The 27,392-nt window shown below is 48.4% G+C and overlaps 1 protein-coding gene across 3 annotated transcripts; it reads left to right on the forward strand.

Moving 5' to 3' along the window:
- The first annotated feature begins 4,314 nt into the window (after positions 1–4,314).
- Positions 4,315–25,587, forward strand: WNT5A (Wnt family member 5A). 3 transcript variants are annotated; one of them, XM_045530412.1, is made up of 5 exons: positions 4,315–4,731; positions 10,774–10,907; positions 12,125–12,375; positions 16,885–17,177; positions 20,768–25,587. In XM_045530412.1, exons 1-5 carry the CDS (start codon positions 4,726–4,728, stop codon positions 21,224–21,226), a joined length of 1,143 nt encoding a protein of 380 aa, XP_045386368.1. In that variant the 5' UTR covers positions 4,315–4,725; the 3' UTR covers positions 21,227–25,587. The 3 variants fall into 3 exon arrangements, with proteins under 3 accessions (XP_045386368.1, XP_045386370.1, XP_045386369.1); XM_045530414.1 differs by lacking the exon at positions 4,315–4,731 and adding an exon at positions 6,379–6,447; XM_045530413.1 differs by lacking the exon at positions 4,315–4,731 and adding an exon at positions 10,298–10,365.
- Positions 25,588–27,392: the final 1,805 nt, after the last annotated feature.

Consider the following 27,392-nt stretch of genomic DNA (forward strand, 5'->3'; position numbering starts at 1 on the left):
GGCCCCGCTCACGCATGCAGCCCTGCTGGTCTTGACTCTGAGGCGAAGAAGTAAACATCTTGGGGCTCTTTATTAGTTTATTTCAGAAGATGGAGCCTGTTTGTCCCTGGGGCCCGTCCCTCTTTTATGGCCTCCAGCCCTACTTGACAAATTCTAGTGACTGGAGAGAAAACCCGCTTTCTACAGCAGATCATTAAAACACCACCATAAACCCGGGGCCATAAAATATTATTTGCTGGGCATAAAAGGGGGGTAGATTTTCCCAGAATAACAACACAGGGCCTGCTTTCTCCCGCTGGGAAAGGCGGCACACGGATGCAATCGTTCATGAATTCCTTATCTTTCACTCTGCTTTGTGAAATAACCCTGTTGGGAGAGCAGCCAAAAATATTGATTTATTTGTTCCGCAGAATCAAACGCATTTTTAATGAGCGGAGCATGGCGATGCCTTGCCAGTGTGTCTTCAGATGACTCAATCTGAGGCACACACCCAAATGCTCACACGGTTAGCAAGGGGGAAGGTGGAGTTCCACAAAGTGGAGGTCTGTCGAGCACACACCTTCACAGATGGAGAGGCATCGATTTCTCTCCTTCCAACTGCTCATTTCCCAGCCAAACCAATCAACACCACAGTGAGACTCATTCTTAGAACTGAGCCTGGCTTTCCAGGGCAGCCCCCACCCCTACCTCCCATTGAAAGCTCAAAGGGGGTTTCTAGTTTGTCCCCCTTGACCTGGTCCTCTGAATTAATTCTTTCACCCATTCACCCATTCATTTGGTTTTCACTGAGCACCTACTAAGTGTGGGCCACTGTTCTGAGGACTGGGGTTACAGCCTTGAAAAACACAGATGAGGCCCTGCGGACACAGAGTTTAATGCTCATGGGGCATAATCTCAGCATACCCATTACTGATATCATCAGATAAAATGCACAACTCTTTATCTGAAATGCTTGGGACCAGACAGGTTTGTTGAAAATTTTGAAAGTTTTTGGAAAAATAAAATGGAGTATATGACTATTAGTTTGCAAACAGCCCTGGTGAGGTCTGGGAAATTACCCAGTAATCAAATGTATTTATATTTCTTCAGTGAAAAGTGTTCGCCCCAAGTGGAATGAATCAAGCCTATACATGGTCTTGTCATCTGAGGTCCAGTTTTGCCACCACAGGAGTTTGAAAACCTCTGTTTTCAGAGCTGTTTTCTCAAGAAGAGCAGATATTGAGTGCCAGGTAAGTGCCTGACCCAAGTGAGTTCATGGATATCATGGTTCAGTCTTGCCACTTCCGTAATTTCCACGGTCATCCCACTTCATTCTCCTTGCAAGTCTATGGGGTCCATCATGCTATTTCTGTTAAGAGGATTCTGCAGTGCTGGCTGAGAGGCTAAATGACTTGCCCAAGGTTTCACAGCTAGAAAGTGGCAGGGCCGGGACTGGAACTCCAGACTCTAGAGCTGGCACTCTCAATCCCTACCCAACGTCTGCCATGAGACAAAAGACTGCAAAACAGGAAGCAGAAATGTTGGAGCTGTGTCTACACAAGCAAAGGTAATTGGAGAGAAGCCGGAGATTATCCAGATAACTCAGAAAATAGCAATTTTGTAGTTAGGCAGCCAGTGTTTCTAGACTGGCTGTATGGGTGGAGCAAATTCTCAGGTTAATGCCCCTTCTAGTCATAGAATAGGATCCTCTATGCAAACTGCCTCTGAATTCTGGGGCACTCCCCATGAGAGCTCCTTCCTTCCTTTGGGAGCGCCCCTTGGGAGCTCCATTCATCGTCAACTCATATCTTGGATCTTCTAGGTGCTGCTGCACATGGGCTGGTCCCTGAGATCCACACAGCCCATGAGGCGGAACTGGGGTCCCTGCTAAGCCGACACGTGCTCGACCCCTCTTATATAGCTCCCTTCACACACACCGCCCACCCCGCACCCTGCCCGAGAAGATCTCAGGCTAGTTTAGAAAATTGTAAAATACCCACTGCTCGATAAGTAGTCAAGGCCTAAAGAGAGTTAGAGGAAAGGGGACTCAGGAGGTGAAGGGGAGATGTTCCAAGGGAGCTTTGAGAACCCTGGGCTACCCGCTCCTTAAGGCTGCCTTTGCCCTTGATGAAAGAAAGCAAGGCGAGGCCAGACCAAGCAGGGGTGGCATCCATCTCTCTGAGTTCGTGGGACGTTCACACTGCCGTTTTTGCGCTCCAGAAAGGAGGCCAGGGCTGGGGAAGGGTCCAGCCAGGTAGGACAAGTAAGGACTGGGAAGCAATCGTGGAGGGTGGGACAGCATCGCTGGAGCCTCTGCCTGTGCTTCCTGTGGTGATCAGCTGAGGGTGGGGGGAAGAGGGAAGGAACAAAAAAGAGCTATCACCCCAAAGTACCTGAAGTACCTAGGCCACGGATTTTTCGCCTTAAGGTCAAGTGTATGCCAGTGCACGGCGGAAACTGAATCGTGTGTGTGTGTGTGTGTGTGTGTGTGTGTGTGTGTGTGTGTGTGTGTGTTCAACCTTTGACGGCTGGCGGATGGGGACGACGGAAAACAAGAACAGCATTCCAGTGTGAGGCACTGTTTGGGGGTGGCGTCCCAGGCGTGCTGGAGGTGGAGGGGGGCACACGTCCAGCAAACCCTGCCCCGCCGGAGTCCCCCAAACCACAGGCATCTGGAAGCGTATAGAACTTTTGGTGCTCCGAACCCGGTTTTGCCAAACTTCACAGTCTTTTCACTTGAGGATACCCGCTGAGATCCGCGTGCAGGACTACGCATCGCGCCTGGACGCTCTGGGTCGGAGCCAGACTTAGCAATCGTGTACCCCAGTACTCAAGCCCCCACTACACTGGGGGAACTGCAGGATGTGCGCGCCCACCCTATCCTCCAGCCTCCGGGCTTAAGTACCCTTCCCCGGGGATAAGAATGAAGAGGAGGACCCCCAAGAGGTTCGATGTCGGGGCTGCAGTCTCCCGAGAGCCCCAGCGGGAGCAGTCCGGGACGTGCGGGCCAAGGGGTCCAGCCTGGCAAGTTGGGGTTCAGCCTCCTGCGGATCGGCGGCTTTTGGAGGAGCGCAGACAGCCAGGCGGCAGGCAGGCAGCGGCTGCGGAGTGGACCTCTCTCTTTCAGCAGATGCCTGGGGGATGGGGAGGTGTACCCCGCCTCCCGGCACCCCAGCCCGTAGTACTGCTTTAAAATCCTGCGGAGTTTGTCATAGGCCGGCTTCAACACGCATGCGCATAGGCAAAGTTGAGTTTTTTCTTTCTTCCCCCCCACCCCCCTTTCCAGCCGCCTTTGGTTCTGAAACTTTAAAGATTTTTTTTTTCTTTTCTTTTTTTTTTTTTTTTCTGAGAACACCAGGGGAAAGAGGAGTCCGGAGAGAGGGAGGGAGAGAGTAAGGCAGTTGGCCAGAAGGGCCGGGGGGTGGGTGGGGGGGGACGCGGTCCCCGCGGTCGGTCAGTCGGTCTGCGGGGCATAGGATCGCGGGGAAATCTGCTGCAAGCTCCACGGCGCCGCCTTCGTCGCCCAGAGCCTGATTCCGTGCGGCAGCTGCCCAGCAAGCCCTTCCGCCGCCGCCACTGTGCTGGGGACCGCCCGCTGCCCGCTCTCCCGCCCCTCGGACCCGGGCGCCAAACGAGGAGGTGGGCAGCCTTGCTGGCCATGGACCGCCGGAGCTGAGTCGCCGCTGCGGAGCCCCGAGCTCTCGCCCTTCCCCAGCCCCGCGCCCGCGGTGCCCTCTCCTTCGCCCTTCGCCCAGGAAAGGCGGGGGGAAGAGGGAGATTAACCCGGAGAAAAAGAAGGGGGTGAAGAGAGGGGGAGATCTTCCCTGGGGCAGTCGCCCATCGCCACCTCAACCTACCACTCAGCAAAAAGTTTGGGGGCGACTTTCATCCTTTTAGAGCCCCATTTTTGCCAAACCCTAAAATGAAAGGACAAAATTTGGCGCTGACTCTTGCAGCTCAGATGGCGACTCGTGCGTTTCCAGCGGCATCTCCCGGAGAAAAAGGCATGCGCGCCTGATTGTTCTGTGGCCCCAAAGCTGCAGTGGGGGTGTGTGTGTTTGGGTGTGTGTCTGTGTGTACACAGACGTCCACACTAACTCGCGCCTGCAGGATCGGCGGCTGGAAGCAGACGTTTCGGCCACAGACCCGGAGAGGAGGAGCTGGAGATCAGAAGGCGTGAGCCGTCCAGAGTTTGCAGAATCTGTGGTGTGAATGAACTGGGGGCACCTGGGCGCACGGATCGCCCCCCTTCCCCCGCCCCAGGCCAGAGTCGAGTAGTGGGGCTTTTTTTTTTCACCCTCTTGTGAAGAATTTTTTTATTATTTGTTGTAAAGTCTTTTGCACAATCACGCCCACATTTGGGGTTGGAAAGCCCTAATTACCGCCGTCGCTGATGGACGTTGGAAAGGGAGCGCCTCGCCGTGGAACAGTCGCCTGCGCGCCTTCTCTGGACCCGCGGCTCCCCAATTGCGCCCTGGCTGGGCCTTGCTCTTGCTGCCTGTCTGCGCGCTTCGGAGCCCCCTCGGTTCCTGGGCGCATCCCAGCGCTGTCCCAACTCGGGAGCCCAGGCCGGGGCGCCAGTGCCCGCTTCGGCTCTGGTTCACTGCGCCCTCCCGACGCGCCCCGGAGGACTTCGCAGCCCTGCTCCCGATCGTCCCCCCAGGCTTAACCGGGCCGCTCCGCTCGGATTCCTCGGCTGCCCTCGCAGGGGTGGCGACTTCCTCCCCCTGCCCCCTCCCCCTCGCCATGAAGGTAGGTGTTCAGAGCGCTGCAGCCGCTCGCCACTTTTTTTTCTTTACTTTTTTTTTTCTTTTGGAAGTTAACTGAGTTCCCTCCACTTCTTCCTATCCCTCCATTTCTCCAACCGCCTCAAGAAGCTGGAACTCTAGCGTGGCCGGCAGGGACCCCTACCCCTTCGCCCCCCACCCCTGATGCACTGCCTCTGCGTCCCAGGAGGTCTATTCTCGTCGCACAAACCGTTCTGCACCTTTTAGACTTTGGAGAAAAAGTGGGGAAGAGCGATGGCAGAAAACTGAGTGCGGTTCACGGACGACTTTCCTTTTACCCCGAGAACCTCGAGTGTAACTTACTATGTATATTTCAGTAACAGGATAATGATTCAATTCAACAAATATTTACCAAGCGCCCACTGCGCAGGCACCAGGAGGGTGTGTGGCCGGGCCTCGGAAAGGGGAAAGGGACTCCTTGGTTGGAAGAACTGGCAGAGGGACTAGGGGCCAACCACCCCGGAGCAACGCACTTCCCCCTCCCCCCTCGACCGAGGCCAGGTTGCAGGCTATTCCGGGCCGGGTGAACCGAGCGCGGCAGGCCCCTGTGCCTTTAAGAGTGCCTGGCGGGGGGCCAGCGCGCACCCCGGCGCGGGGAGCTGGGTCGCGTTATTAGCATTATTAGCGGCCACTGAGTGAGCTCAGGCACTTTGCAGCAGTGGTGGGGGCGGGGAGCAGTAGTGGTAGTGGCTCTAATCCTGTTCGCGGGGAGAGCGCTCCCGACCCCCTGAGCGGAGACTGCCTAGTCCTTGAGAAACACTTGGGCCTCCGCGTTGGGAGAGCGGGCGGGGGCCAGTTTGTGAACTCGTGTTTGTTTTAATTGTCAGTTGTATGTTAAAGCCGAGTCACACACTCCGAGGGTCACTGAGAGTTCACTTTTACGGAAAGTTAACGTTTCTTCCTGCTATATAACTTGCTGTTTTCTAAACAACTTTTCTTATCTGTCCTCCAAACTTCGATCCTTATTTCCACTTTTCTTGGTCTTTCCCATTTTCAGTTTCCTAGAGAACAAGGTTGGAATTGGAATTAAGATGTTTCTTAAAAGCAAACAACCCCTCTTCCCTCCCCTCAAAAGTTTTTTTTTTTTTAACCCCCAAATCTGGAGACTCCACGGCCCTGTTTTACTTTCCGATCCCTGTCTGGCATCGGGGGCCCCTTCTCCTCTCTCGTCTCTCTTTAAATGGACAACTCGCTGCTTGGAAGTAACTTGGGCCCTGCGGTGGGATCGCACCTCCTCAGCCCCTGCCCTTCCACCAGCATTTGCACGTTCACTGCTGACCAGCCAGATGCGGAGATTAGTTTCTAGACGGCCTCTGCCGGGGGAGTTTCGAGGGGGCAATGCTTAGAGTGCGCAGCAAACTGCGGGAAGGACGAACGTGGTGTGTGTGTCCCTGCGTGTGGATCCTTGCCCTGCGTGTGTGCAGAGAGGAGTCAAGGATCAGTTGTTCTCGGGTCTTGTACACGCTGGCCTTAGTTTCCCACCCCCACCCCCACCTCCGACCTTCTCCACCCAAGACCCTCCCCAGGAGGCCCAGCCCAAGCGTCCTTGGTCTTCTCCTCCCCTCCCCCGAGCTCTCTGGAGCACAAGGGGTTAGCCCTGTGCGCGCACAACTCGGCGCCGTACCCGCTGCCTTTCCTGCCCGTGGTGCGGTGCCGGCCGCCCCCTGTTGGCCGCCTCGAGGTAGGACGCCTCTGAGTCGCGGGTCTTTGGGGCGGGCGGGCAGCTGCTCCCCTCTCCCTCCCACCTCTGCTCGGTTCATCCCTCCGGGCCACCAGACCCCACTCTCCCAGCAGGGCCCCTCGGAGGCCCCCAGAGGACTGGCTGCACTGCGACGCCGCTGCGACACGGAAGGGGCCACGGGTCTGACCCAGCAAAGGGGGCTCGGCTAACTGAACGCAGGGTTGGTACCTCTTCTCCTGCGCACAGGAAAGAGAGTGTCGCCCTAGGAGGCCTCGGGTCTGGCCTCAGCTGTCTCACCAGTTCTCTCTGCGGTTGAGGACAAGCGTTGCGCTCTCTCTCTCTCTCTCTCTCTCTCTGTCGGCTTCAGTTTCTTTGTCTATTAAAAAACTGGGGGTGAAACTACCTTTAAAGAGTGGAGGTTGGACTATAATGGTCTTTCTCCGTTCACCAACACTGCTCCATCTCTGGACAAAGTTGAGCCTGTGCCAAGAGAGTTAGACGTCCTGTGTGAAAAGGTGTAAGTGCTGTGTGTGCGTATGTATGTGTGTGTCTGTCCTGGTGTCTGGAGAGCCTTGTGTCGGGGCTGGATCGGGGGCAGGACGCAGACGAGAACCAGGGCAGACCATTCTTCCCTTGGAGCCTCTTGCTGTTCGAGGACCTGCCGTCGGTTGAGAGGCCCGCGCGGCCAGAGGCTGGTCACGTTCCTTGCACTGATTCTGGCTCCAGGAGCAACCTTCGCCTTCTCTATCTGGCCATTCCCTACACCCCCACCCTGCTCCGTGCGCGCGCGCACACAGCACTGCGGATACACACCCGCAGCCTGGGGCCGCCGCGGCTCCCGCGTGCCCAGGCGCAAGGTGTGGGGAGCAATGACTCCTTCGTCTGCTCCCCCAAAGCGGACCTCCTACCGGCCTCGGCTGGCCCTCCTCCTTCTCCTCCTGCTGCTCCCTGCGTACGCCCGGGAAGGACGTCCCAAGTTTGTGGCTGCAACAGAGTTTTTCTCCCGCTAGTTTCTCCATCTCTTTCCGTGCTTTAGGGAGAGATCCACGCAGGAAAATCAGTTTATTTTCCACCGCGAGCGGAAGAGATTCTTCTTGGAGTTTCCTATTCTCTTTTTCGCCGCCGCGAGTCTGCGTCAAACTCTTCTTCCGCCTAGTTGGCGTCCCTCATCATTTCCACTCCCAGAGACCCGGGCCCTAGACGAAGAGAGTCTAGCAGAAGGGGATGCCTATCCCGAGCGGCCGAGAGCCCAGGACCTCTGCGGGCCTTTTCGTCATTTCTGTTAAGTGGCCGCCCGCCAAGGACCTGGGTGCTGCGTGGGGTTTGCGTGCCCGCCCCTGATGATCCCCGCGGCCCCCGAAGGTCCTCTGAGCGGCTTCACTCCTGACATTTCTTCTCCCTCACCCCTCATCACCACGGCCCACACTGCAGTTGGTAAAGGATTAGGAACACCTTTAACCCTACGTGAAGGCTTTGCTGGGAGAGATACAATAAAGGTAGCCGCGTCGTTGAGCTGCTCAGGATCGCAAACGAGGGCCTGAGAGCGCCCTCCCCCCACGTCACTCCTCTCCTGCGCTGAGCCTCTCAAATGCCCCCAGCCCTCCTCCCCGAGGCACGCGAGGAACAGATTCCCAGGTCCTTAAAGAGTTGGCTTCCCTGGGCCCCGAAAGTGTTGGAAAACATTTAGCTCGCTCTTCGGGAAATTCAGCTTCTGACCAGAACTTTCGTTTTAGCCCTGGTGTGACTGTCTCCTGAGAGGTCTCATTTCACACTGTCTTTCGGATCAGATCTCTTGGTAAACAGGCGGGGATGTTTTACCCTACAGAGTCGATGTATTTATTAGTGAGTACGCTGTGGGTTCCTTGAGTCTCTCAAACTTATGAGGCCTTTTCGGGGTTGCACCAGGATGGAAGAAGGCCAAGGTGTTTCCGGGCAAGCGCACAAGGTTAAGTGGAGACGCGACTCGTGGGGCTCTCCTGGCCGATCCCCTTTGGGACACCTCCGCCTACCTCTGCCCTGGAGGCAGGGAGACCCGAGTCGCAGAGACCGGTTGGCCCCACTCCCAGTTGGCCCCGGGCTCTGGGAACTGGTGGACTCTCCCCGGGGGCGTCGGGCCGGGAATGGGTTCGGTTTGTGTGGTTTCGGCTCTAACAAAGAGATCCGCTGTAATCCGCCGAATCTGTTATCAATTTCTCCGCTGCCGGCGCCCCGCCCCGTGCGCCCCGCCCGCAGCGAAGCTCGGAAAGTGCGCGCGGCCGGCTGCGATCTGGGCCGCCGACTCGGAAGCACGTCGGAGCGTGTGTGTCTGTGCACGCCTGTGAGTGTGTAAATGTGCTCGGTGTGAGTGTGTATGGATGTGTAAGCGCGCGGCGTCAGCCGCCGTTGGGGAGAGTTGACTTTGCAGCCTGAGCCGTGCGCGAAGGCAGATCTTGCAGCCCACCCCCTCCCCTGGAGGAAACTTGACACTTCGGGCGGGGGTGGGGAGAGAGACAGCCTTCTCCCTCCAAAGTTGGGGAAACCCCAGATTTCCATTCTCAGGGATGCACCCCCAGCTTTGCAGCGCTTTGGGGACAGCTGGGCCAAGGGCGCGGAGCCCTGGTTAGCGGGCGCTGGGGACCACATAAGCATTTCCTCTCCGAGAAGCCCTGTCAGGGCCAAAGGGGCGGCTCGCAGGGAAAAGCCGTGGCACGCTCGAGAGCCCCTTAGCGTTTCCACGGCTGCCTGGGTTCCCTCTGTCCCTTTTACGGCGCAGGTTCCAGGCCGGGTCCTCCTGCCCGCTGGAAGAGGCTCACCTTTCTTTCCTTTTTTGAGGAAGGGGCTCCCTTACGGGCTAAAGGAGACAAGCGCGGCAGGGTTACACTTACCAGAGATGTGAAGGGGAACTTTGGAAACCCGCTCCTCCCACCCGCACCCGCCACCGCCTAGCTCCGCCGCCGCCTGCAGGTGGAGAAGTCACCAGTGGGGAGGAACGGCAGCGGACGCGTCCAGGCCAACTCCTGCCCCCGAAATACTTCAGAAAGGGAACCTTCGCCGCCCGGGGTCCCCTGCTCTCTGGAATCGAGGGGCCCAGCTGGGCTCGGGAGGCAGCGCATCTCTGACTTCGCCCGGGGAACTCTTCCGCAACCCCGGCCCTGGCCTCGCCCGGCACCCCAACCTTTCAGGACTGACCGAACCGAGTCTGAGTTGGGTCGGAGAGGCCGGGCAGGAGGCGGGGTGACAGTGTTCCAAAGCCAAGCTCGCAGTGCCGCGATGGCGAAGTGGCTGACAACTCCAGATCGGGACCAAGGGAAACTGGAGTCCCCCTTGGCTTCCCGTCTCCTCCCTCGGAGACAGCTGCCAGGCGTAGGGGTGGGAGGGAGAGTGAAAAATCAGAATTTGGGAGAAAGTTGTGGGGAGGACAGAGAAGGGATCCTCTCCCGGGTCAGTGGGACCCAGACTCCCTTCTTTCGTCTGGGATTCCATCCCTACTCACTCCAAGGAGGAGACCGCAGGCGGAGGGTGGGGGCGGGTCACTCTTTTCCGGTTTTCTTGGTTGGGAGAGTAGACCTCTCTCTCCATTATCCTCTAGGCCCCCCATCTCCTTCTCCCCGCCCCAATCTGGCTGAAGAGCGTCCTAAAGGAAACCCGGGCTGCTCTTCCCCATCTGGAAATGGCTTTCCCCAAATCGGCCCGTAAACTGATTATGAAACATACGATGTTAATTCGGAGTTGCATTTCCCAGCTGGGCACTCTCCCGCGCGTTGGTCCCCCGGGCCTCGCCCCCCATCCCCTGCCCTTCCCTCCTGCGTCCTGCCCCCACCCTCCACCCCCGCGCTGGCCACCCCGCCTCCTCCGCAGCCGCCGGCGGCGCGCTCCACTCGCCTTCGCGCTCCTCTCGCCCATGGAATTAATTCTGGCTCCACTTGTTGCTCGGCCCAGGTCGGGGAGAGGACGAGGGTGGCAGCGGGTTCCCGAGTGAATTACCGAGGAGGGACCCAGCACAGCGCGAACTAGAGGGGAGCAAGGGGGTGCGGGACTCGAGCAAGCAGGAAGGAGGCAGCGCCTGGCACCAGGGCTTTGACTCAACAGCATTGAGACATGTTTGTAATCGCTGGCGTGCCCCGCGCACAGGATCCCAGCGAAATCAGATTTCCTGGTGAGGTTGCGTGGGTGGATTAATTTGGAAAAAGCAACTGCCTATATCTTGCCATCAAAAAACTCTCGGAGGAGAAGCGCAGACAATCAACAGTAAACTTGAGAGACCCCGGATGCTTCCGTTGTTTAAACTTGTATGCTTGAAAATTATCTGAGAGGCAATAAACATCTGCTCCTTTCTTCCCTCTCCAGAAGTCGATTGGAATATTAAGCCCAGGAGTTGCTTTGGGGACGGCTGGAAGTGCAATGTCTTCCAAGTTCTTCCTAATGGCTTTGGCCATATTTTTCTCCTTCGCCCAGGTTGTAATAGAAGCCAATTCTTGGTGGTAAGTTCATTCTATGTGCATATTCCTTTTTTTTTTTTTTGGGTAAAGATTCGTTTGTATGCTGCTGCAATATTTAAAGCTTAACAGTGAGTGTGTGTGCATTTATCTAATACATACGTATGCAAAATATTTTATTTATGTATCTTTTTAAGTCAAAATTTTCTTTTATAATAATTTGCTAGTATTGTAAAGCTTATCTTCAGCTCCATAGGGAATGGGTACCTATAAATCTAGGCCTTTTTCTGTGAGGCCCTTGTTCAGATGTGTGCTTGTAGTACATCATGTAATAAAAGGGAACAGAAATTCACTTCTATAATCATTGTAAGCCCATCTATAAAATTTACTTTTTGCCACCTCTAGGTAGTAAAAGTGAATTTCAACTTTTATTTTCTGTCACTTGAGGTTATTAACCAACCTACAGAGTCTGAAGTAGGCAGAGTTCTAGGAGGACAGCTAAACAACAAGTGGAGAATTATTTGGGCTTGAAATTTGATCAAAAGGAGGTTAACTTAAATGTCTCTAAATGGGGGTTTCTTTCTGGTAGGGGCCTTGTAGATAGACTGCAATATATCCAGAGGATTATTTTTGACGGCGTTCTGGATATTTTTTCCTGGTAAATGAGCAGCATTTTTCTGACTGTCAAACATGACTTCTGTTCACTGGATAGCCTGTCTTGGGTCCCTCACAATTACATAAGGAGCCCTTTTAAAATGTCCAGAAACATGGTCAATTTTCTTCAGTCTGTATACTTGTCCCTCTGTTCTTCCATCAGTCAAAAGGAACTGCTATCTCCTACCCGTGTCTAATTGTGTCTACTTTCAGCATTCATATGTTTTCCAAGCAGAGCGGTCTAATTTGTAGGGCAAAGTGAGTCACTTTCTCTAATGTCAGAGGCCCATCCCCAAAACCACTGTTTCCCCCTTTTCAGAGTGGATTTTGGAAATAATTGCTTCAGGTATATGGCAGCAACAGGGGCAAGGGAGTGAAAACGCTAACTGAGGAGCCAGATGGCAGGACGGGGACTGCACAATACCTCCGTTTTCTGAGTGGAGTTTAAACAGAGGAGTTTTATGAAGCCCTTCTCATACTTTGTCATGAGGAAAGCAGGAGAGAAAAAGCATCTGTGTGCTTAAAACTATGTACTGCTGACATGCTTTCTGGGGGCCCACCTCGAAAGTTCACGTAAATCTTGAATGCACATCTCCCCCCCTTTGCAGGTCGCTAGGTATGAATAACCCTGTTCAGATGTCAGAAGTATATATCATAGGAGCACAGCCTCTCTGCAGCCAACTGGCAGGACTTTCTCAAGGACAGAAGAAACTGTGCCACTTATATCAGGACCACATGCAGTACATTGGAGAAGGCGCGAAGACAGGCATCAAAGAATGCCAGTATCAATTCCGACATCGAAGGTGGAACTGCAGTACCGTGGATAACACCTCTGTTTTTGGCAGGGTTATGCAGATAGGTAGGAAATCATTTAACATATTTTAAAATACATATTAACTTTTTTCCTAGAGAAAGTCTTTAGTGTTTACTTACATGCTTGATAAGGAGGGCACCTTCCAGCTTGGGTGATGGCTTAGGGATTTTTGTCATGATAGCAATTAACGTTAATTCCTTTCCCCTCACCTGATTACAAGTTTTGTACTTCTTTAATCAAATCAGGAGGGGCAGGTCGTAGATACCTTCATTTTTCTGAACATTTAATTCTTCCATAAAGCATTTTGTTTAAAATAGAAGCAGAACACTTATTTTGGTTTCTTATAAGTAGGTGGGGGAAGCCGAGTCATTTATACCCTTTTAATCTTCAAAACTCTTGTCTGTTAGAAGTTTCTTAAGCCACAATTCAAATGGCCCAAGTAGCAAACTAAAAATTATCATCTTTTAGAACCCTGGATGTGTTGGAAGTAAACAAGGTTTTCATTTTCTTAATGTAGATATTTCCTGAGACTATAAAGATATATATGTTAAAAGCATTATCTTTAGTTCCAGAAAGAATTTTAAGTAAAAGTGATCCAATTTATGTTTGTGATTTTGGCAATTGATAAGAAAGCACATACTTGAGATCTCAACCTAGAAACCTAAAAAAAATTTTGTGTATTGCTCATAGTCCAATTCTTAAATTTTAAATATGTCATTGAACTTGTTACTTCATTCAAGGAGGAGATGACATTTAAACTGGTCTAGAGTCAAAGATTTTGAAAAATCTTTTTACCTCTGGTTTGGTTTAAATAATGTAGGATATTTGACAGATATGCTCCTATGTGTGTTTTCTAGTGTGAATATTTTAGGTTTATTTACTTTTATGCAAATGAGTCCTTATAATTAATATGCCTGTAGTGACTTCTAAAATAAGAAGCAATTTATCAAAGCAATTAACTGAAGATAAAAGTTGGCTTAACATCCATCAAGGATGGATAAAATACTTTTAAAAAAGACCCTGAAAATTGCATTCATTGAGAACAAAAAAGAGTTGTCAGTGGATATTTCAGCCAAGCGGCTTCATAAACTAAAATAATACAAGACTAGAAGCCGTTCCTCTGATTGAATGGGAAAATGGCCTGTGGCCTCAGCCTGCAAAGTTTCACAGGGCTTTGTCCTTTCTATTAATGATTAAAATGTGCTAATGTATAGACTGGGATCTGAATATAGGGGTTAAGCTTCAGGAACACAAGAGTTTTCCCTGAATGTGGGATGTCCTATGTAGTTAACTGGGGGTGTATTAGAGATTTAATTCTCCCGCATTTTGCTATCGTGAATGATCTAAAGCTTTTTAAAAACTGTGTCAGAATGGTATGTTGTCAGCTTTCCCCCTCCTTATATGTTCCTTCTAAATGGCCTTCCTCTCAAATTGTGGGACTCCTTTTTCACATGTATATGAGTTAGCAAAAATCATACACCTCTCATGGTAACTAGGAAGGAAAACAGCAGTTGGAATGTTTTTCTGTGTAGTCACTTGCACACAGCTTTGATTTAAGATCCTCTTCCCATTTTCATACATAGCCAGTTTGGGGCCAAAATGTTCAGAATAAGCTATCATTTGCTAAGTGAATTTGAGTACTGCTGGAGATTTATCTTAAATGTGGTCCAAGAGCCTGCTTCCTTAGGGAATAAGCAGAACCCTTGGTACAGAGGCCTATGTTTAATTGTCCCCCGAAAGTACACGCTCCGCTCCTCAGCTGTGTGGTACTACTGTCTGGGTTGATGGGAAGTGGTGGGAGTGGTACCTCCTGACAGCCTCTGCTGGAGCCCTCTTAGATACTATCATCAAGTCAGCTGATGTCCTGGTGATACGAGTGCACATGCCTCATCCTCTCTGCCAAAGGTCCCCCAAGTGCTTGGTGTCTCAGAGCAGAAAGCCACTGCTGGGTGGCTTGTGGTGGGATGCTGATGGGGTCTTCTGTTTTGTACTTAAAAAGAGATAGAAGCAAAAACAGTATAGATTTTTATAAAGAGGAACATGGACCCAGCTCTAATAGAGAGAGAGTTAACTTTGCTTTCACTTTTCTACTTACGGGTATGTTTGAGAAGAATGAGCTAAGGGAAAATTTGTACCACCTTTAATGCCAAAAGGTGTATGTGTGCCCACCCCAGAGCTATTAGAACACCAGGGACATTGAGAGTCATTCTTGTCTGTGAGAATCTGACCTTGTGATGGGGCCAGTGTCTGAGAAACTCAGGCTGCCACCTCCGACCCCCTCCTCAACTCATTTTTCTAAGGTGCTGATTGCCCTGGAGTCACCGTGCACAATTGCCTCATGAAGGGCCCACTCTTCATTGGGGAAACTTTCTCATTTTTCATCATGCTACCCTTTCCTTCCAGCTTTTGTCTCCGTCTGACTCTTTTTTGTTTCTATGCTGTGAAAAGATATGTAAGGAAGGCACCATTTTTAAGGAGTGTGGGGATCCAAGTGGGTGTAGATTTTTCACAGAGGGAAACCTAACTGCACCAGCGATATTCCAACCTGAAAGATGGTATCCTCAGGCTGTCAGCCAAAGAATACTTTTCAAACTGACGTTTTCCCTGCAGTGACCAATTAACTTAGAGAGTTTTACCAGGTTTGTATTCTGGGGCAAAAAAGGAAATGCTCAAGATAGACTTAAGAAACAAGCAGCATTATTTGTGTTTTGTATAAAAGCCCTTTTATGTTCTGTGTACTCAAAGGACAGTGTCTTATTTTCCTCTGTCCCCAGAGGATCGTTTTATCTCTTCTTCCTCTAGCTACAACCTTTTTATTCTACAAGTCTCCCATCCAGGGCCACAGTGTTTTCTATACTGTCAGTGTTAATCTTCAAATAACTCCCTGGAAGCTCTATGTTCTCCTCCTTCCTTTCTACTCCCCGACCTTCTCTGCCCCTCCAGTTAGAGCTAGATAGATGTGAGGCCCCACAGGAGTTCTCTGGATGCTCCTGCCAACCACCAGCACCCTCCTCAAGTCATTCGTTTTTAAAATTCGGGAAAGGGAGGGTGTATGGTAAATCAGAACCATCACAGTTCCCGGAAGAGGGTACTACTACAAATGGCTGCGTGTAGCAGAAATCCAAGAGAGGGTGGCTTGCTGGCTGCTTAAGTTGGTACCTCCATCCTCCTGCAGAATGACCCTCTGGTTGGGGCCCAGTCCTGTTGCCAGCTGTTCTTGTGATCCTCCAGTCCCCCTGCCCCCGAAAAAAAGATTGTTAGCAAGCTCTCAAAGTAAGCATAGGAGAAACTGATTCTGGTACAGGGATTTCAGCACCAGAAGGGGGCTTTATTTCCTAAGCATCTAGTTCAATACCCTTATTTTACAGTTGAGGAAAGTGAGGGACCCCTCATCCCACCCCTACACCCAGCTTCCACTGGCAGGGGATTAACCCTTTCTTTCTCATAGTACTACACTTTTATTAAGTGGCTTCTTGTTATATGAAGAAATGTCTTCATGTACAAGTAGAGTTAGGGTCATCTATGATTGTCTCCATTTTTCTCCTTACAAATATGGCTCCTATGACTGTTTGACACGGAGATATTCTTTACAAGTTTTGGGGAAGGAGAAAAAACATTTTTTTCCCATTTTTCCTAGGTTGTGCTTTTTTCCTTCTTGCTGCATTCTAACACTTTGAGGCAAAGGGTCGGTCCATCTCTGGGGGAGTGGGCATGGGGTGGCTGCACAAGTGGCATTAGAGGACACCAGGCTGTTTTCGAAGTAGGCACTCACTCTTGAATGAGAAGATCAGGCCAGTCAGCTTGGAATTTAAGAAGAGGCGAGTTTCATTTATAACTGTCTATGAACTGGTTTAGAATTGACCTCTGGGAAAGTGAAGAGCCTCAGACACACTTTGTGTGCTTGATGGAAGAGGGAGGAGAGGTTACAACTGCCAAAGGAGAAGGGGCTGCAAAGCAAAAACTAGTGTGGCAGAAACTGGCGCGGCTGCTGGCAGTGTCTCGCTTAGATTCGGGACCCAAGGTTTCAGAGGCTCTAACTAAGCCTAGCAAATTCTACGCTCCTGCCCAATATGTAATTGAAATGAAAATAATACCAAACATTAAAATAAGTGCAAGGAAATCTACACAGATTCTGAGTTTTCCTTCAATGACTTCTTTCATGTGCATTTTTGGAAATACGGAGTTTTGGCTATTTTCAAAAGAGGTATGGAGAAAATCAATCCTGCACTGCTAAGAATCCTGCCTTAGGCTCTTAATGTCAGAGCAATGATATCAGGACTCGCTCTCCTGCTCCTTTGTTATTTGTTGCTTCTGTGTGTTTGGGGGGCGGCGGGGGGGGAGGATCTCTCTTGGCTTCCCCTCAAGGTGGGCCCCGGGCCTGGGTGTGTGTCAGGGATGCCGCTCTCTTTGGTCCCCACCAGGGAGGGGCTCCCCGGATCCCGGGGAGGCTGTGCAGTGTGTGTGTGTGGGGGGGGCTCTCCCTGCCCCCACCCCAGCGGGCCCAGGCCCGGGGCGTGGGGCAGGCGGCCCGCTGACCCGCGTCCTCGCCCGCAGGCAGCCGCGAGACGGCCTTCACGTACGCGGTGAGCGCCGCGGGGGTGGTGAACGCCATGAGCCGCGCGTGCCGCGAGGGCGAGCTGTCCACCTGCGGCTGCAGCCGCGCCGCGCGCCCCAAGGACCTGCCGCGGGACTGGCTCTGGGGCGGCTGCGGCGACAACATTGACTACGGCTACCGCTTCGCCAAGGAGTTCGTGGACGCGCGCGAGCGGGAGCGCATCCACGCCAAGGGCTCGTACGAGAGCGCGCGCATCCTCATGAACCTGCACAATAACGAGGCGGGCCGCAGGGTGAGTGCCCCGTCCCTGCCCCCACCGTCTGTCTGCCCCCGCTTTGCCCCCGGCCACCTCGTGTGTCTCCCTGTTGCTCTATATGGTCCTGTCTCTGTGCCTCTGCCTCTAGTTCTCTGTCCCTCTCTTTCTGTCCCTGTCTTCCTGTCTTTGTCATCTCTTTCCCTGTCTCTTTCTTTCTCTCTTTCGTTCCTTTCTTCCTTCCCTGTTTGTCTCTTCTCTGTCCCTCTCTCTGTCTCTCTCCCCATCGTCTCTTTCTCTTGCATGGTCCTGCCCACATGCAGGCCTTCCTGGAGAGGGGTGCACAGCCCAGAAAGTGTTCTTGGGGTGCATCATCGCACCGTGCTCTCCGCCCCTCCCACCCCTCCCACCCCCCGCCCCCAGCCAAGGTGCTCCAACAGTTGCCTGAGAAGATCTTTCCCTGCCTTTTTAATTAGTCCCCAGTGCTACTGGCTAGCGGAGCTCTGAAATGAAAACGTTAATAACTCTTTCCCTCCTCCCTGGACCATGTCTGTGGTTGGGTTTCAATTTGGGAGACAGAGCTATTTGTCCCAGTAGGTGCCCAGCTGAGAAAGCCCTCACCCCAGCTTTCAGGCCTTCTCTTTTCTCTCCTTTTTTTCTCCCTGCCCCTCTTTGTCATTAGATAGCAGGCCTGATGGACTGAGGGTTTTTTTTTAATTTTTTTTTAAGGGCTTCTCTAGGAAAACTACAGCACTGTCAGCGGTGTGGAATTTTATAGGTCTGACCATCAGGCCAATCACAGGGTGGCTCTGGAGAGAAGGGAGAGCAACAGGAGTGCCCAGAGAGGACCGTCTTTGCAGCCCTCTCCAGTCTCCCAGTTCCCGCTTTTTCCTTCCCCTGGTAGGGATATGAAAAGCTACTTCTCAATAGTTAAAAAGACCTTTTTTCCCTGCGGTTAAACACATGGCACTTTATGGCTGCTTTAAAATGAAGGGGTGAAAACTTTTCTTAACTTTGGCAGCACTGAAAACCAGGGCCATTATTTTTTCACAGAATCCAAGGTAGGTGCCAGGAACTTTCTGGTCAGAGATTTCACTCTTCTGTATTTTGGGGTGAGGAAGAAGGATGATAATCACAGAGTAAACCATAGACGATGGAAAGGAGCCTTAGAATCCTCTGGCCCCACACCCTCATTTTAAAGATTGGGAAACTGAGGACTAGAGGATTACTTTGTGAATGGAAGAAAATTAATAGATTGAAATATAAGCCTAGGTGCATTTTATTAAACTCATACATCACAGCTTAGGGGCGAATGAAGAGCTGGAGGTTTTGGAATTTGAGAAATCTAGGTTAGAATCCAGTGCTGTTTGTTGGTCTCTGTTTTGGAGCCTCAGTTGCCACATTTCCACGTCTATTAAATGGCCGTGGCAATAACTACCACTTGGGGCTATTGTGAGGACTAAATGAGATCATATAGTAGGTCGAACCATATGAAGTTGCCAACACTTGATCTTTGACCTACAAAATAACAAAAACGATTTCATTTAGTCTAAGCTCTTAGTTTAGTGTTGGCTATAGTAAGTGCTTGTGATAAATAGCTACTAAACATTATGAGCAGAGGCTATAGAGAAGTCAAAGATTGTGTAGACAATTCCAACTAACATATCTTCTTCTCAAATTTGATGTTAAACATTTGGGGGTGTCTGGGAAGGACTAACCTCTGTATAATTTTGCCTGTGCTACCCAGAGGGGTCAGATAATTGCTCCCAAGGGAATGTGACCTTCCCTTTCTCAGGCCTCCCACTACCCTTGTGCCTGCAGTAGGGGTTGGCTTTCTCTCCTGACTGTGGCAGACCCAGAGCCATGTAATGGGGGTTCAGCCACATTCTCTCTGGAAGCCCATGAGACCTTGCTCCCACCCTTGTCAGGGACACATCACTTGCCTCTGTGCATATGTTGTGTCCAGCGCCTCAGACCAGAAATGCCTACAGGACAGAGAGGTGGCTGACTCTTCTGGGTGCTATCAAGGGATGTGCTCATATTTGGGACTGTCGTCATCTTTGGGACTTTCTTAGACTTTTCTTATGTTGAGAAATCATCAGAGGCTTAGCTACCAAGGAGAGGGGCTCAAGGAACTTCCAAGTGGCAAGAGGAGATTTTGGGGAGTTTGAAAAACACCTTTAATGTTACAATTTCATTTAAAATCTGCATTTTCTTAATGGTGAGATTTTGGGGGGTAAATTTTATCCTTGGAGCAGTGAGCTGAGTTTGGATCCTAGTGGGTGAGGTTACATAGAAGAAAGTTTTTGTCTAGGATGGTGGGAATTATGGGTGGAAAGTTGGGCACTGCACCAGGAAATTTTGTTAGAATTTCCTCGAGGTATAGCTTTTTAATATTTCTCAAAGGGGAGCAAAGGTTAAATATGTTTGCAAAACCCTTTCTCAGACTAGCTGAGTGCCTAAAACTTTTTATGCCAAGAGAGTATACTTTGTCCCCTTATAAAAGAAAGTCCCTTATGGATCCCTAGAGGAGGAAGGTAGCAGTGCTGGGTGGAAGTGCTTCCAGTCCTGACAGGCACTCTCCAGCATGCCCACAGCATGTGGACTCTGGAAGGTCACTGGCATAAGGAACTGTGGGAAGGAAGGACTATAAATAGGCAACCACCACCTCCCAGACTGCTGGGCACAGTGCTCTGGGGCCAGACCCATGGGCAATGCTACTGGGAGGTGACTGGGCAAGGGCCCAGACACCAAGCCCTCATCACCCTGGAGAAAGACCAGATTTACTGAGTGTGTGCCGGGTGCCAAGTGCTTTCCTTGTCTCCCCTAATTTTATCTTTACAAGAGTGCTGGGAGGTTGGTTCCATCACAGTCCACTTCACAGATAGAAAACAGAGGCTCTGAAAGGTACAGCCAGTTGTCTAAATTCAAGGGCAAAGTCAGCAACAGAATCCATGTTGCCTGGCTCCAGAGTGGGTGCACTTGACCTAGAGGGGTGAGACCAAGAGTGTAAGGGCTCTTGTGATAGTTCCTGGTGCATAGCAATAATAGTCTTAATAGTAGTGGGTTAAGATTTGAACCCCATCCCTCTGGGGCTCGCCCCCCTCCCAATGCTACACTTACCAGCTGTGTGCCCATGGGCAAGTCTCTGAGCATGGGTGTGGGGTCTGAATGCCTGGGTTCAAATCCTGACACCCCTACTTCCCAGTGGTTGGGTTGCTCATCTCTCCGGGCCTCGCTTTCCTTCTCCATGAAATGGGGATGATAATAGCACTTCCCCCATAGCTGGTTGGGGGGATAATTCAGGTAATGTGAACAACCTGTGGGATGAGTGTGCACGTGTTGCTGCTAATGTTTCCCTGAAAAAAAGAAGCGCTGGGACGAATTTTTCCCTGTTCCCATTCAAAACCGTGTGGTGGTTGTTGATGATGATGTGATATGAGGGGGCTCAGAATGTATTTATTTGGAAGAGTTTTTAAAGAAGACAACTTAAGACTTCTGGTCTTAAGAGTGAAGGGGAAATAGCGCTGCCCTTAGTTGAGCCGGTGAACATAGCTCCATCACGGAGACGGAGGAGCGTCTCGCCTCCTCCATGAATGTACACACTCACTGTCCCTGTTGCCCCACAGACGGTGTACAACCTGGCAGACGTGGCCTGCAAGTGCCACGGGGTGTCCGGCTCCTGTAGCCTCAAGACGTGCTGGCTGCAGCTGGCGGACTTCCGCAAGGTGGGCGACGCCCTGAAGGAAAAGTACGACAGTGCTGCGGCCATGCGGCTCAACAGCCGCGGCAAGTTGGTGCAGGTCAACAGCCGCTTCAACTCGCCCACCACGCAGGACCTGGTCTACATCGACCCCAGCCCCGACTACTGCGTGCGCAATGAGAGCACGGGCTCGCTGGGCACGCAGGGCCGCCTGTGCAACAAGACGTCCGAGGGCATGGATGGCTGCGAGCTCATGTGCTGCGGCCGCGGCTACGACCAGTTCAAGACCGTGCAGACCGAGCGCTGCCACTGCAAGTTCCACTGGTGCTGCTACGTCAAGTGCAAGAAGTGCACAGAGATCGTGGACCAGTTCGTGTGCAAATAGTGGGCGCCCATCTGGCTCCCAGCCCCGCTCCCAGGACCCACTTATTTATAGAAAGTACAGTGATTCTGGTTTTCCTTTTTTTTTTTTAAATATGTTTTATTTTACCCCCACAGTTGCAACCGGAACCATTTTTTGTTACCATTTAAGAACTCTGTGGTTTATTATTAATATTATAATTATTATTTGGCAATAATGGGGGGTGGGAACCAAGAAAAATATTTATTGTGTGGATCTTTGAAAAGATAATACAAGTCTTCTTTTGATAGTATAGGATGAGGGGGAACTAACATATACCCTAACTTAGCTGTGTGGACATAGTACACATCCAGAAGGTAAAGAAATACATTTTCTTTTTCTCAAATGTGGGGTCATACGGGAGGGTAGGATCCACTTGAAAGAGGGTGGTGAGATCTATGCTTGATTCGGTTTCTGTGCCCAAAATGAATTGTAAATGCTCTAGTGCAAGATAAAAAGGTATCAAGAAAAACAGCCAAAAAACAAAAAATAAGACCTTTCCCAGGGGCTGTCAGCCTGCTTTTTACATTTTCAAAATGATAAAATGTAAGAGCAAAAATCTCATATCCTCAAAAACAAAAAAGGTATATCTTGTGTCTCATTCTTTTCAAATATTCCATCTGCAGATGGTCCTATTCTAGTAGAAACTTGGAGAACAGGGAGGAAAGTCCCCAGAAATTAAAAAATTTAAAACTCCTATAATTAAGATGATGGTGATTTGAAGCTGTTATAGAAATCAGGATTTCAGATTGGAAAAGGATCCCCAGATGATTCTGGACACTAGACTTTTTGTTTGGGAAAGGGGCGATGGCTTGAATATAAAGGAAAATATCCTATGATTTTCTTAGAGATACTTGGTCAATAAATGATAATAATGAAAATAATACATGAATTCCATTCACGGATTCTCAGCCCAGATGACAAGGTACTTGCATGCAGTTCAGCACTGCCCCAAAGCAGAAAAGCTATTTGAGGAAAAACAGTGAAATCCATCTTCCTCCTTGACCCCGAGCCCTCTCTGATTCCTCGGTGCTGTGATGTGATGCTGGCCACGTTTCCAAACGGCAGCTCCACTGGGTCCCCTTTGGTTGGAGGACAGGAAATGAAACATTAGGAGCTCTGCTTGGAAAACAGTTCGCTACTTAGGGATTTTTTTTTTTCTCAAACTTTTATTTTGAGGAGCAATACTTTTATATGTTTTAATGACATTACTTGGCTAATGGAGTTCACAGAGGTGTTACAGCATTTCACTATTATGATCCTGTGTTTAGACTACCCACTCAAGCTTTTCTTATTATACTGCAGGTATACCCTAAAACTGTTCCAAGTGTACTTGAACAGTTGCATTTATAAGGGGGGAAATGTGGTTTAATGGTGCCTGATATCTCAAAGTCTTTTGTACATAACATATATATATATATACATATATATAAATATAAATATAATAATATCTCAGTGCAGCCAGCGATTTAGATTTACAGTTTACTCTGGGGTTATTTCTCTGTCTAGAGCATTGTCGTCCTTCACTGCAATCCAGTTGGGAGTTTTCCAAGAATTTTTTGAGTCTTGAGCTTGGGTTGTGGCCTTGCTGTGATCATACCTTGAGCACAACGAAGCAACCTTGGTTTCGAGGAAGCTTGAAGTTCTGACTCACTGAAATGCATGTTGGTTTGAAGATTTATCTTTTCCACCTTACCCCCTTTTCTCTAATCTCTATTTCTGTACACTTTGTGGAGAGGGCATTACTTGTTCGTCATAGACATGGACATTAAGAGATATTCAAAACTCAGAAGCATCAGCAATGTTTCTCTTTTCTTAGATCATTCTGCAGAGTGGAAACTAGTGCCTATTAGATTTGATAGTACTTATTTGAGTCCCTAAGGAAAATACAGCCCACTATATAGATAGCTAGTTTAAAAAGTTTTTTTTAAACAGGGACACCTCTTTCCAAAATGTGCAGTCAAATGTGTTCTTATCTCAGACGTGCATTGTTTCAAATATCTGGAAAGACACACATCTCTTGTACCCTTCATAGGCTTGGTGCCGTCATATCACCTCAGCCAGCTGTGGCTCTTAATTTATTGCACAAGGATATTCACTTCCCCTCAGTTGCAGTGAATTGCAAGCAAAAGATCTAGAAAGTAAAAAGCACTAATTAGTTAAAAATGTCACTTTTTTGGTTTTTATTATACAAAAACCATGAAGTACTTTTTTATTTGCTAAATCAGATTTTGTTCCTTTTTAGTGATTCATGTTTATGAAGAGAGTTGAGTTTAACAATCCTAGCTTTTAAAAGAAACTATTTAATGTAAAATATTCTAAGTGTCATTCAGATATTATGTATATCTTCTATGGCCTTTATTCTGTACTTTTAATGTACATATTTCTGTCTTGTGTGATTTGTATATTTCACTGGTTTAAAAAACAAACATCGAAAGGCTTACGCCAAATGGAAGATAGAATATAAAATAAAATGTTACTTGTATATTGGTAAGTGGTTTCAGTTGTCCTTCAGATAATTCATGTGGAGATTTTTGGAGAAACCATGAGGGATAGTTTAGGATGACTACATGTCAAAATAATAGAAGAGTGGAGAATTTTACCAAAACCAAACTATTTGGAAGCTTCAAAAGGTTTCTATACGTAACAGAACAAAAGGGGAATTCTCTTTCCCTATAGATGTTCCTCAAAAAAAGAAATCAAGCAGATGGCTTAAAGCTGGTTATAGGATTGCTCACATTCTTTTAGCATTATGCATGTAACTTAATTGTTTTAGAGCGTGTTGCTGTTGTAACAGCCCGGAGAAGAACGAAAAGGCACATGCTTTTATCCATGACCAGATTTTTAGTTCCCAAAAATGTATCTTTGTGTTTACCACTGCAACTATTGCACCTCTCTATTTGAATTTACTGTGGGCCACGTGTGGTGTCTCTATGCCCTTTGAAAGCGGTTTTTATAAAAAGAAAGCCTTAGTCTGCAGAGAATGAAAACTTGTTGGAAACTAAAGGTTCGTTGTGTTAAGTGCAATTAATACAGGTTCTTGTGCTTTACAAAAATGTAAACGGAAATCTGGACAGTGCTGCACAGATTGATACATTAGCCCTTTGCTTTCTTTCTTTCTGGATAACCTTGTAACATATTGAAACCTTTTAAGGATGCCAAGAATGCATTATTCCACAAAAAAACAGTAGACCAACATATAGAGTGTTTAAAATAGCATTTCTGGGCAAATTCAAACGCTTGTGGTTCTAGGACTCACATCTGTTTCAGTTTTTCCTCAGTTGTATATTGACCAGTGTTCTTTATTGCAAAAACATATACTCGATTTAGCAGTGTCAGCATATTTTTTCTTCTCATCCTGGAGTGTATTCAAGATCTTCCCAATACAGGAAAATTAACAAAAAATTTATATATAGGCAGCGGCAAACATAGCCATGTTCAAAATAGTCATTATGGGCTCAACTAAACAGATTGTTTTAAGTTTTAGTCCAGTTTATCTGTTCATCTCTTTCAATTTCTGACCTCCCGAGACTGGCACTGCATATGTGCTAGTAGCTTACCGAAACTTTTTTCAGGCAATTTTGCAAATACCAATTTTCAATTTGTTTTTATGAAACATTATTCAAGCCACTGGAATTATCAAATATGATGCTGTAGCAGGATAAGTATCCGAATAAAAGACTAGTACTAGCTAACTCCAAGAGATCATTAGCAAAAACAGTACTCAAAGACTGAGTGGTCCACAATATAAATATAGAGACAGATAGAAAAGGTACTTATAACTTGAAGCATATATTTAATGCAAATACGCACCAAGGCACAGGTCTAAAATACTGCATTATCACTGTAAACTATACTTTTAAAATATTTATTTTTTTAAGAAATATTTTCTAGTCTTCTCTCTCTCTATGGAATGGTGGAAATGAGATGCCATGTTTTGAAAGTAAGATGATGAAATAAATTTTTAATTTAGGAAACATTCGGTAATATAGGAATTAAAACTTAGAAAAGGGATCTTCTAATTTACCTGTTCACACAAACTTTACACTTAAATCCGATGATGGGATAATATTTTAGTGAAACATTATCTTGTTAGAAAACTTTCAAAAATGGATATAGAATAATTAAAGGTTGGTATGACTTTTTAAAAATTGTATCAGTTTGAATCTAGAAGATTAAATTAAAATGCTGTCTCAGTATTTCAAAAGCAAAAAAAGAATGGAGGAAAATTGCATCTTAGACCATTTTTATATGCAGTGTACAATTTGCTGGGCTAGAAATGAGATAAAGATTATTTATTTTTGTTCATATCTTGTACTTTTCTATTAAAAATCATTTTATGAAATTCAGTGCAGTCACGTGTGTGTATTTAGCACAGAGAGTGTTCATCAAAGTTTGATGTAAGCATGAATTATGGTTAAGGCATCCGGAAAAACACATACATTTCAGGTATGTAGATGATATTACGGTTGAATCTCAAATGATTTATTTTGTACTTTAATGCTGATTTTTCTTTCCTATTGCTAATTTTTGCATTTCTTATCTGCTCTGTGGTGCTAATATGTAAGAGTTGTACTAAGAGATTAGGCATTTAGCACAGCAAGATGGGATTACCATGGAATTTCAGGGCAAGGGAACAAAGATAGAATGATTTTAAGAGAGAAATAATGTTCCAGTTGAAGAAGACTGAATCACCTGGAATATTCTGCTGGTTGCTTTTTTTTTTTTTTTTTTAACTTACAACAATTGCCAGTGAGGTCTTTAGAGTTTCTCAACCTTGGCACTATTAATATTTTGGGCTGGATAATTCTTTGTTGTGAGAGTTTGTCCTATGTGATGTTTTGCAGTATCCCTGGGCTTTGCCCACTAGAAACCAATAATATCCTTCCATTTATGAGAACCAACAACATCTCCAGACATTGCCAAATGTGCACTGGGGGGTAAAATAACCCCCAGTTGGAAAATAACAGCTTTAATTTTATAGGCTGACCACCGAGGTGGACTGTTACTTGCTGGGTTGACTGATGAGTGAGAGACATCCCTTGTGAGTTTCACCGTGTAGAGTACGGAGATGTGGCATCTTCTACAGCAGTGGTCCCCAACTTTTTTGGCACCAGGGACTGGTTTCATGGAAGACAATTTTTCCATGGCCAGGGTGGGAGGGGGGCAAGGGGTGGGCTGAGAGGTGGAGCTCGAGTGGTGATGCGTGGCCTGGGTCCTAATGGGCCACAGACATACCGGGCTGCCGTGGCTTGGGTGTTGGGGACCGCAGTTCTGCAGGGCAGCCTAGCTTTGCAGTTAAGAACAAAGGTTTTGGAGCTAGACTGCCTGGGTTGGAACCCCAGTACCCCTTTCACCTTGGGAAAGTTGTACAACCTCTCTCTGCCTCTGAGCCCTGTATCTTTAAAATGAGAGAGAGTATTACTACCTACTTCTTAGGGTTGTGGTGAAGATAAAATGAACTAACATTTATGGACTACCTAGAGTAGGTTCTGCTACATAGTAAAAGCTCAATAAATGTTAGCTAGGTTATGCGGAAAGGGATGCTAGAATAACTCTGAGGGCTAATCCAAGTCAGTGTGGGGTGGGTACTGTTTAATATCTCATTTTGAAGACAAAGGGCTCAGAGGCAGAGAGAGGTTGCGAAACTTTCCCAAGGTGAAAGGGATATTTGGATTTCAACTCAGGCAGTCTGGTTCCAAAACCTATGTTCTTAACACCTAATACTATTGGCTCAATGCTGGGAAGTCACCCTCAGTGTTTTGGGGAGGTTGTAAACTTATGGCCTGCTATCTACGTCACACTTCCAGATGTGTCTTGTTTGGTATAGCATTAAAAAAAATAATAAAATTAGTTGCCGACATTTAAAAACTGAGTATTTTCACATTAAAATTTGGGGTTTTGGTTTGAAAAAGGAAGAGCGGGCCACCTAGGTGCATGTGTCAGAGGTCCCATGTAGCAACAATCCACTGGATCCAAGCAGCTGCTGCTCCCTTTTAGACAGGACTGGGCACGTCCAATCAGCCAGTTACTCACATCACCTAACTGGCCCCTGCAGGCTTTTGTATTTGTAATGGTTTTTTTAAAATGTTCTCCTTCTAGGTCAGAGTTTCTCAACCTTATTGTTAGACTAGGAGACTAGGAGACAGGG

The sequence above is a fragment of the Lemur catta genome, chromosome 18, assembly GCF_020740605.2.
Source record: "Lemur catta isolate mLemCat1 chromosome 18, mLemCat1.pri, whole genome shotgun sequence".
In the NCBI taxonomy this organism is placed as follows: Eukaryota; Metazoa; Chordata; class Mammalia; order Primates; family Lemuridae; genus Lemur; species Lemur catta.

Bases quoted from the DNA above. Each gene is read 5' to 3' on its own strand.
- WNT5A (XM_045530412.1), top strand. The intron at 10,908-12,124 runs GTAAGTTCATTC...CCCCCTTTGCAG, and splicing joins ATAGAAGCCAATTCTTGGTG to GTCGCTAGGTATGAATAACC. The intron at 17,178-20,767 runs GTGAGTGCCCCG...GTTGCCCCACAG, and splicing joins ATAACGAGGCGGGCCGCAGG to ACGGTGTACAACCTGGCAGA.